Below are 10559 nucleotides of genomic sequence, written 5' to 3' on the forward strand. Positions count from 1 at the left end.
CTCAGCCTCTCAAGTTGCTGGGATTACAGGGGAACGCCACCACACCCAGCTAATTTTTGTATTTTCAGTAGAGACAGGGTTTCACCATATTGGCCAGCTTGTCAAAACCTCAAAATCTTTAAAAAAAAACAAAAATTTTTTTGAGACAAGGTCTTGTTCTGTCACCCAGGCTGGAATGCAATGATGCAATCATGGCTCACTGCAGCCTAGACCTCCTAGGCTCAATCGATCCTCCCACCTCAGCCTCCTAAGTAGCTGGGACTACAGGTGTGCACCACTACGCCTGGCTAATTTTTGTATTTTCTGTAGATACAAGGTTTTGCCATGTTGCCCAGGCTGGTCTTGAACTCTGGGCTTAGGTGATCTGCCTGTCTCGGCCTCCCAAAGTACTGAGATTACAGGCATGAGCTACCATGCCCAGCTGAAATCTTCAAATGAAAAAGTTACTATAGCGAATTAATAATGATTTACTGAAGAGTTATGGGATGTACATTTTACCATTTTCTCTAAATCAAGATGAAGAGACGAGGAAAGAAAACACTCCAGTGGGGCATTCCTGTGACAAACAAATTATCAGTCTTGGGTTTTACCATATACTGAAATCACAGCCAAGATGAGCCACGCAGTCCATTCAGGGAGGTACTTGATAAACACCAGGGCCATGAGGGCACTAATCATAATGAGATATGCCTGCTGGAGTCGAAGTGGACCTTTCCAGTGAATGGAAATCATTCCCACCACACCAAAATTCCAGATCAGGAGTGCAACAGTAATGTAGTCCACAGCAACGTTATAGGTTTTAAACACTTCCCTGAAAAAAAATTAAACAGATTTTAAAAGATTTATGTACAATACTTTTCATCAAAACATTATTTAGAATAATGTGATGGCTCCCAAACATTAGATATTCATATCCCACCTTTATAATTTTACCATAACCTACATCAACTGTGCTATTATTTATTTAATACTTTCCTTTAAATTAATTTACTCTTTTTTGTTGGTTTTTTTTTTTTTGGAGCTAGGGTCTCATTTTGTTGCCCAGGCTGGAGTAAAAGGGTGCAATCATGGCTCACTGCAGTCTTGACCTCTGGAGATCAGGTGGTCCTCCCAGCTCAGCCTCCTAAGTAGCTGGGACAACAGGTGTGTGCCACCATGCCCAACTAATTTTTCTAATTTTTTTTGTAGAGATAGGGTTTCACCATGTTTGCCTAGGTTGATCTAAAACTCCTGGGTTCAAGCAATCCACCTGCCTCAGCCTCCCAAAGTGCTGGGATTACAAGTATGAGCCATGGTGCCTGGCCAATTAATTCACTTTTTTCCCTCAAGTTGAACAATTCACTTTTTTTTCCCAAGTTGAACTTTTTCTTAACAGGAAGCTCTGTATCATTCATATAAATGGGAAATCAGCTGCACAGGCCATAACTATAAAAATAAGTACAAAAAGGAAAAAAGATCATATAATACCTAAAATACCATACTATACTTTGGGAAATATTAGTTTAAAACATCTGAAATTAGAAAAACTTAAACACGTGCTAAAAAATTTTATAGCTAGGACATAAATTTTCATACAATGAGATTTAGCAGTCATTAAAAATAGATACATGCAGGATAGGCACAGTGGCTTACGCTCTAATCCCAGCACTTTGGGAGGCTGAGGTGGGAGGAACTTGAGGCCAAGAATTCCAGACCAGCCTGGGCAACACAGTGAGACTCTACCACTACAAAAACATTTTATTTTATTTATTTATTTATTTTATTTTTTTCTGAAACGGAGTCTCGCTCTGTCGCCCGGGCTGGAGTGCAGTGGCCGGATCGCAGCTCACTGCAAGCTCCGCCTCCCGGGTTCACGCCATTCTCCTGCCTCAGCCTCCCAAGCAGCTGGGACTACAGGCGCCCGCCACCTCGCCCAGCTAGTTTTTGTATTTTTAGTAGAGACGGGGTTTCACCGTGTTAGCCAGGATGGTCTCAATCTCCTGACCTCGTGATCCGCCCGTCTCGGCCTCCCAAAGTGCTGGGATTACAGGCTTGAGCCACCGCACCCAGCCTTACAAAAACATTTTAAAATTAGCTAAAGGTGATGGCACATGCCTGCAGTCCCAGCTACTCAGGAGGCTGGGGCAGGAGGATAGCTTGAGCCTGGGAGTTGGAGGCCGCGTGAGCTATGATGACACTACTGCACTCCAGCCTGGGCAACAGAACAGGACTCTAACTCTAAAAAAGAAAAGGAAAAAAAAAAAAAAATATATATATATATATATATGTGTGTGTGTATGTATTTTGGAATTTCAAAGTGGGAGATAAGTCATCTTTTCGGATAGTATCTGAAACCCAAAGTTTATGCTTAAAGGTGTGCTTTCTTTCTCCTTCAAAGTGGGAGAAGAATCATCATACACACACACATACACGCTTTTATATATACACAATATAGGATCTCATTTATGATCCCATTTGTGCAAAATAGTGTGAGAGAAGAGTGGATGAGAAATTGATATATTAATTCCTGAAAGCATGACAGGACTTATCTTTAGGTGGTGGGAATCTGGTCATTTTTCTTCTTTATAATCTTACATAATGTCTTTTTAAAAAAACAATGACTATTCGGTATTTCTATAATGAAGAAAACGCTATTTTAATTTTGGGGAGGAAAAATCCACCATCTAATAACAAAAATATTGCAACTATAGAAGATCCCTGAGGTAACTGAGGAGAAAGCAAGCACGCCTTTAGGCATAAACTTTTGAGTTTCAGGTACTGTCCAGAAAGATGATTCCTCTCCCACTCTGAAATTCCAAAATAGAGTAAACATTGAAATTTCTGGACAATGTAGATATTTATATTAAGCATTTCCGGTATCCTCAAACTAAAACAAAAACAAACAAACAAAAAAACCTATTTATTAATCTTTGCCTAGCTAACACATGAATAAGATATAAAATTCACAACAGACACTGTGAAAAGTAGGTTTTCTCCCCATTGTGTTCCACGGTTCCCCCTCTAGAGGAAAGTACTATTTTTTCTTGAGATGGGGTCTTGCTATGTTGCCCAGGCTGGCTATGAACTCCTAGGCTCAAGCAATCCCCGTCTCCACCTCCAAAAATGTTGAGATTACAGGTGTGAGCCACTGTGCCTGGCTGGAAAGAACTATTATTAATTTCATGTACATCCTTCCAGAAAGTCTATACATACCATACATATACTTTTCTACTTGACACAAATGATAGCATATTTTAATTTTTTTAATAGAGGCAAGGTCACCCTGGATAGAGCGCACAATCATAGTTCACTGCAGCCCCAAAGTCCTTGGCTCAAATCATCCTCCTGCCTCAGCCTCCCAAGCAACTGGGACTATAGGCATGCACTACCATACCATGCCTGGCTAAGTTTTGTATGTTTTGTAGAGATGGAGTTTCACCATGTTGCCCAGGCTGGTCTAGAACCCCTGGGCTCAAAGGATCCTCCCACCTCGGCCTCCCAAATAGGTGGGATTACAAGTGTGAGCCACCACACCCAGCCTTAAAATTTCTCAATAATAGATCTTGCATATTATCTTTTTTTCACTCCTCTAAGCTATCACTTTATTCACTTAAAATATCTATTTCTTCAGAAGCAGGAACAGGGACTGCTGGCCCTCAGTGCCCCTGCCCTCCTCTGCACAGCCTGAGTACAATGTACGTAAGAAGGGGTAACCTGAGCTGGAGAGGGCCTGGAGCCACATCAGACCCATCCACCCAGTTGTTGGCCTACAACTGGCTGTGGATCCAAAGTAAGGTAGAGGCCAGCTCAGTCTACACATGCTACTGCTCAGTGCCTACCCGGTCATGGGAGACCAACACATGGAAAAGGTCAAGGGCTTCTTGGAAGGCAGTCAGCAGCCTGTGCAAGATGTTCTCCACACTGCTCAGTTTAAGGGGAGCTGGGGGCAGGACCTCAGCTGGCACTTCTGCTTCACCAGTGTCCGGGGCTTGCACAATTCTTGTTTACTCATAGATATTTAATCTTTTTTGCTGCTATCATAAATGGGACTTGTCCTTTTATTATGTTTTCTAACTACTGTTTATGTGAAGGTTATTGATTTGTGTTTTCATTTTATTTTACTTTTTTGAGACGGAGTTTCACTCTCGTTGTCCAGGCTGGAGTGCAATGGTGCAATCTCGGCTCACTGCAACCTCCACGCCATTCTCCTGCCTCAGCCTCCCACGTAGCTGGGATTACAGGCACCCACCACCACGCCCGGCTAATTTTTTGTATTTTTAGTAGAGGTGGGGTTTCACTATGTTGGCCAGGCTGGTCTCCAACTCCTGACCTCAGGTAATCCACCCACCTCAGCCTCCCAAAGTGCTGGGATTACAGGCATGAGCCACGGCACACAGCCAGGGTATTTTTGTTTAATTTTGTAATCAATTGCCTTACCAAACTTACTGAGTAATTTGAATTGGTTTTCGGTTAGTTCTAAAACAAAGTAAACAATCATTTTATCTCCAAATATTGGTAATTTAACCTTCTTTTCCAAATTACCTAGTTCTTATTTCTTTCTCTTATTTAACTGTGTTTGATAGTCCCTCTAGAGCAATGCTAGATAACTGGTGATAAAGAAAACTTTCATCTCAGCCGGGCACAGTGGCTCACGCCTGTAATCCCAGCATTTTGGGAGGCGGAGGCAGGCGGATCACCTGAGGTCAGGAGTTCAAGACTGGCCTGGCCAACATGGTGAAAACCCTGCTCTACTAAAAATACAAAAATTAGCCAGGCATGATGGCAGGCGCCTGTAATCCCAGCTACTTGGGAGGCCTTGAGGCAGGAGAATTGCTTGAACCCGGGAGGCGGAGATTCCTGTGAGCTGAGATCACACCATTGCACTCCAGCCTGGATGACAGAGTGAGACTCTGTCTCAGAAAAAAACAAAAAAAAGAAGAAGAGAAGAGAGAGGGGAGGGGAGGGGAGGGGAGGAGAAGAGGAGAAAAGAAAACCTCCATCTCATTCCTGACCTTAGGCAAGTTTCTAGTTTCCCTATGAGGATGACATTGGCCTTTAGAATGAGATGCATACATTTTATAATTTTAGAGATTTATTTATTTATTTATTTGTTTTTAGAGACTGGAGTGCAGCGGTGCAATCACAGCTCACTACAGCCTTGAATTCCTGGGCTCAAGCCATCCTCCCACCTTAGTCTCCCGTGCAGCTAGAACTACAGGCACACACCACAATTAGCTAATTTATTTTTTGTAGAGGCAAAGTCTTGTTACGTTGCACAGGTTGGTATCCAACTCTCAACCTCAAGCTATCTTCCTACCTTAGCCTCCCAGAGTATTGAGATTATAAGCACGAGCCACCACACCCGACCCCATCTATTTGTTTTATTAAGGAATCTGATCAAGAACACACGTGGAATCATCAAATGCCTTTTAGCACGTACAGAGATGATGATCTAGTGATATGGCAACTTATAATGAAGCAGTCTTCCATTCTGCAAACAAACTCCACTTGGTCAAATGTATTATTATGGCAGGGTGCAGTGGCTCACGCCTGTAATCCCAGTACTTTGGGAGGCCAAGGTGGGCGGATCACGAGGTCAGCAGATCGACACCATCCTTGCCAACATGGTGAAACCCTGTCCCTACTAAAAATACAAAAATTGGCCGGGCGCGGTGGCTCAAGCCTGTAATCCCAGCACTTTGGGAGGCCGAGATGGGCGGATCACGAGGTCAGGGGATCGAGACCATCCTGGCTAACACGGTGAAACCCCGTCTCTACTAAAAAATACAAAAAAACTAGCCGGGCGACGTGGCGGGCGCCTGTAGTCCCAGCTGCTTGGGAGGCTGAGGCAGGAGAATGGCGTAAACCCGGGAGGCGGAGCTTGCAGTGAGCTGAAACCCGGCCACTGCACTCCAGCCTGGGCGGCAGAGCGAGACTCCATCTCCAAAAAAAAAAACAAAAATTAGCTGGGCGTGGTGATGCGCACCTGTAGTCCCAGCTACTCGGGGGGGTTGAGGCAGGAGAATCGCTTGAATCCAGGAGGTGGGGGTGGCAGTGAGCTGAGATCATGCCACTGCACTCCAGCCTGGGCGACAGAGTGAGACTCAAAAAAAAGTATTATTCTTTTTATCTATTGCTGAATTCTCCTAATATTCTGTTATTCTTTTGAGATCAATAAATATAACTGACCAATAGTTTCCTTTTACTTGGTAACTTGCAAGGCTTTAGTTATCAATGTTATGCTGGCTTCTTTAACCTTTTTTTCTTTTTATATGTTCTGGAACACTTAGTATTAGAGTTACCATTCCTTAAATAAACGTTTAACAGAATTTCCCCATGAATCCACTGGGGCCCGGTACTATTGTTATTTGTGCAGGTGGGGTGGAAACTTCTTCGTAACTTTCTGTATTTCTTCTTTGCTCTGTTTAAATTTTCTCTCTCTTCAGGGGTCAGTTTTGATAATTTTTTTTCTAGAATATCTTCCATTTCACATAGATTCTAACATTTGCTTCTTTTGTCTGTAGTTATTTCCTTTAACCCTCTACCAAAGAAATAACTCTCCAATTTATTTATTAGTTTTACTGTCTCTTTGAATTTAAGAGCTAGTGCAATTGTTTACAAACTGTATTCTGCCGCTTGAGCTGAGAAAAAGGCCAGGCTGGCACATCTCTGAGCTTCACTATTCTCTTTGACAGACCAGATCCACTTTTTTCTATATTATATATGAAAATTTCATATAAGATTTTGTTTGAAAGAAAAAAGAGTCACCGAAAAAAATACAGAAGTATGAAATCAATTACTCTGGTTTTCATACATTCTTAAAACCCTTTCTTAACATTCTGATTCAGACTTCTACTAGAAGAATATATAATCTTCAAAAAGGCTTAGAATTAACTGCAGTCTTAAGTTCTTTCAGTTCTACTTATTATAAGCAAGGAGCAACAGAAGAATGTCTCAATTAGTAATACTGACTTGTCTTTTATATACCAAGTATGACCTAAATGTGGAAACAATTAAAACTTCAGAGTAATTCTTCAACAAAGTACATGGCTTTAAGTGATGGCTACAGAGCACAAAGGTAGTTAATTCCAAAAGACAGACCAAAAATTGCACGACTTACCCCAAGTAAATGAATGAAAAAAAGAACAGCAACAATAGAGATGATATAATAAGCCAGGCATGGATGACCTAGAAAAGAAAGCATTTCGATATAATTAACAGGTCCCACAACCCTTAAAAAGTACAAATTTTTTTTTCTTTTTTGAGACGGGGTCTCACTTTGTCACCCAGACTGGAGTGCAGTGGCGTGATCTCAGCTCACTGCAACCTCTGCCTCCTGGGTTCAAGCAATTCTCGTGCTTAAGCCTCCTGAGTAGGTGGAACCACACGTGTGTGACACCACGCTAGGCTAATTTTTGTATTTTTAGTAAAATACAGGTTTTGCCATGTTGCCCAGGCTGGTCTCAAACTCCTGACCTCAAGTGATCCACCCGCTTCGGGCTCCCAAAGTGCTGAGATTACAGATGTGCACCACCATGCCCGGCCCACATCTCTCTTTAAAACAACTTTATAAAATAGTACAACTTGGGAAAGGCCAACAGAATGGCTTTACCTAGATATTGGTACTTCGTGGACAGCTGAATATTCTTTTTTTTTTTTTTTTTTGGAGACGGAGTTTCGCTCTTGTTGCCCAGAATGGAGTGCAATGGCACGATCTCGGCTCACCACAACCTCTGCCTCCTGGATTCAAGCAATTCTCCCACCTCAGCCTCCCAAGTAGCTGGGATTACAGACATGCACCACTACGCCTGGCTAATTTTGTATTTTTAGTAGAGACAGGGTTTCTCCATGTTGGTCAGGCTGGTCTTGAACTCCCGACCTCAGGTGATCTGCCTGCCTTGGCCTCCCAAAGTGCTGCGATTACAGGCATGAGCCACCGTGCCTGGCCAACATTTGAATATTCTAAATTAAGTTGACTATCCAATACAACAAAGTTGTTTCTGGTGTTCTTCCACAAAACTTTTCCAACATTTTGTTACAAAAATGTTCAAACACACAGCAAAATTTAATAAATTGTACAGTGAATAACCATATATCACCCAGAGTCTACCATTCATATTTTGCGGTACTTGGTTTATAAAATTTCTTTCTAGCTCCTCATCCATTAGTCTTTGTTATTATTAATACATATCAAAGTAAACTGAGAAGTCAGGCGTGGTGACACACGCCTGTAATTCCGCCACTTTGGGACGCCAAGGTGGGCAGATCATGAGGTCAGGAGTTCAAGACCAGCCTGGCCAATATGGTGAAACCCCGTCTCTACTAAAAATACAAAAATTAGCCGGGCGTGGTGACACATGCCTGCAGTTCCAGCTATTCGGGAGGCTGAGGCAGGAGAATCACTTCAACCCGGGAGGCAGAGGTTGTGGAGAGCTGAGATCACGTCACTGCACTCCAGCCTGAGAAACAGAGTGAGACTCCATCTCAAAAAAAACAGAAAAAGTAAGCTGAGAACACCTGTATATTTCCCTCCAAATACTTCAACTTTAGCCTAAATTTTATCTCACTCTTTAAAACTTGTCTGTCTTGGCCAAGACAGACATTAACAGTGGGAGATGTATGCTGGGATTCCATATTAAGCTTTAAATTAAGGACCAGAATAAATATTAAATAATTGAAATTCTCATCTTTCTTCAGAGATGCTTTTCACCTTGGTTTTTTGGCAAGGGAAGAAGGAGATAAGTTCTTATTTCTTTTTTAAATTTTATTTATTTATTTATTTTTGGGAGATGAAGCCTCACTCTGTTGCCCAGGCTGGAGTGCAGTGGCACGGTCTTGGCTCACCACAACCTCCACCTCCCAGATTCAAGTAATTCTCCTGCCTTAGCTTCCTGAGTAGCTGGGATTACAGGTACCCACCACCACGCCCAGTTAATTTTTGTATCTTTATTAGAGACGAGGTTTCACCATGTTGGCCAGGCTGGTCTTGAACTCCTGATCTCAAGTGATCCACCCTCCTTAGCCTCCCACAGTGCTGGGATTACAGGCGTGTGCCACCGTGGTCTAATTTTAATTTTTTTTAACTGTACCTTACACGAGCCCCCAAATTTTTATTTATTATTTTTTGAGATAGGGTCTCGCTGTGTTCGCCCAGGCTGGGGTACAGTGGCATGATCATAGCTCACTGCAATCTCAAACCACTGGGCTCAAGCCATACTCTCACCTCAGACTCCCCAGTACCTAGGACTATAGGCGTGGGTACACCACGCCTGGCTTTTCAAATTTTTTTTTTTTTTTGTAGAGGTGGGGGTCTCATTCTGTTGCCCAAACTGGTTTTGAACTCCTGGCTTCAAGTGATCCTCCGGTCTCAGACAGATTGGTGAGAGTCACCATGCCCAGTCTTGTTTATTTTAAAAATAGCATTTTTCTGAATCAAAAGTAACATATGCTTATAACATTTAAGAAACACAGAAACACTAAAAGAAGAAAACTATTCTAATGGGCAGTGACAACCAAAATTAATACCAACATTTCCCTTTCAGGCCAGGCACAGTGGCTCATGCTTGTTATCCCAGCAGTGTGAGAGCCTGAAGCAGGTGGATTGCCTGAGGTCAGGAGTTTGAGACCAGCCTGACCAACATGCCAAAACCCCATCTCTACTAAAAATATGAAAATTAGCCAGGCGTGGTGGCGGGCGCCTGTAGCCCCAGCTACTAGGGAGGTTGAGGTGGGAGGATTGCTTGAACCCAGGAGGTGGAGGGTGCAGTGAGCCGAGATAGCGTCACTACATTCCAGCCTGGGTGACAAAGTAAGACTCTGTCTCAGAAAAACAGTATGAAACAAAACAAAACAAAACCATTTCCTTTTCAGACATGTTTTCTATCCGCATGTATAGGCGTGTGTAAAGACCTTTTAACAGTGAGAATCAACTAGTGTACTGTTTACATTCTGCTTTCATAAACGTAATCTTTTATTACAAACATATTCTCATGCCACCAAATATTATTTGAAAATATGATTTTTTTTTAAGAGACCGGGGTCTCACTGTTTCCCAGGCTAGACTGGAAAACCTGGGCTCAAGCAATCATCTTGTCTCAGGGTCCCAAGTAACTGGGTCTACAGGTGCGTGCCACTGCACCTGGCTTGAAACTTTTATTTATTTATTTATTTATTTAGAGATGGAGTTTTGCTCTTGTTGCCCAGGCTGGAGTGCAACAGCGCAATCTCACTGCAACCTCTGCCTCCCAGATTCAAGCGATTCTCCTGCCTCAGCCTCCCGAGTAGCTGGGATTACAGGCGCTCGCCACCATACCCGGCTAATTTTTTTGCATTTTTAGTAGAGATAGGATTGCTCCATGTTGGTCAGGCCAGTCTCGAACTTCCGATCTCAGGTGATCCGCCCACCTCAGCCTCCCAAAGTGCTGGGATTATAGGCATGAGCCACTGCACCCAGCTGAAACTATGATTTTTATTTTTTTGAGACGGAGTCTTGCTCTGTCGCCCAGGCTGGAATGCAGTGGCCAGATCTCAGCTCACTGCAACCTCCGCCTCCCGGGTTCACGCCATTCTCCTGCCTCAGC

At 42.9% G+C, this 10559-nt stretch overlaps 1 protein-coding gene across 5 annotated transcripts in view; it reads right to left on the bottom strand.

The window, feature by feature from the left end:
* PSEN1 (presenilin 1) overlaps positions 1 to 10559 on the bottom strand; it is a 96569-nt gene that overhangs the window by 33170 nt on the left and 52840 nt on the right. For all 5 annotated transcript variants that reach the window (XM_011949617.1, XM_011949615.1, XM_011949618.1 and 2 more), the window contains 2 exons: positions 7100 to 7167; positions 591 to 811 (listed from right to left, as the gene is read on the bottom strand). In XM_011949617.1, coding sequence (XP_011805007.1) covers positions 591 to 811; positions 7100 to 7167 — 289 coding nt within the window. The remainder of the gene's footprint in view (positions 1 to 590; positions 812 to 7099; positions 7168 to 10559) is intronic.

The sequence above is a fragment of the Colobus angolensis genome, unplaced genomic scaffold (genome assembly GCF_000951035.1).
Source record: "Colobus angolensis palliatus isolate OR3802 unplaced genomic scaffold, Cang.pa_1.0 Scaffold3, whole genome shotgun sequence".
Taxonomy (NCBI): domain Eukaryota; kingdom Metazoa; phylum Chordata; class Mammalia; order Primates; family Cercopithecidae; genus Colobus; species Colobus angolensis.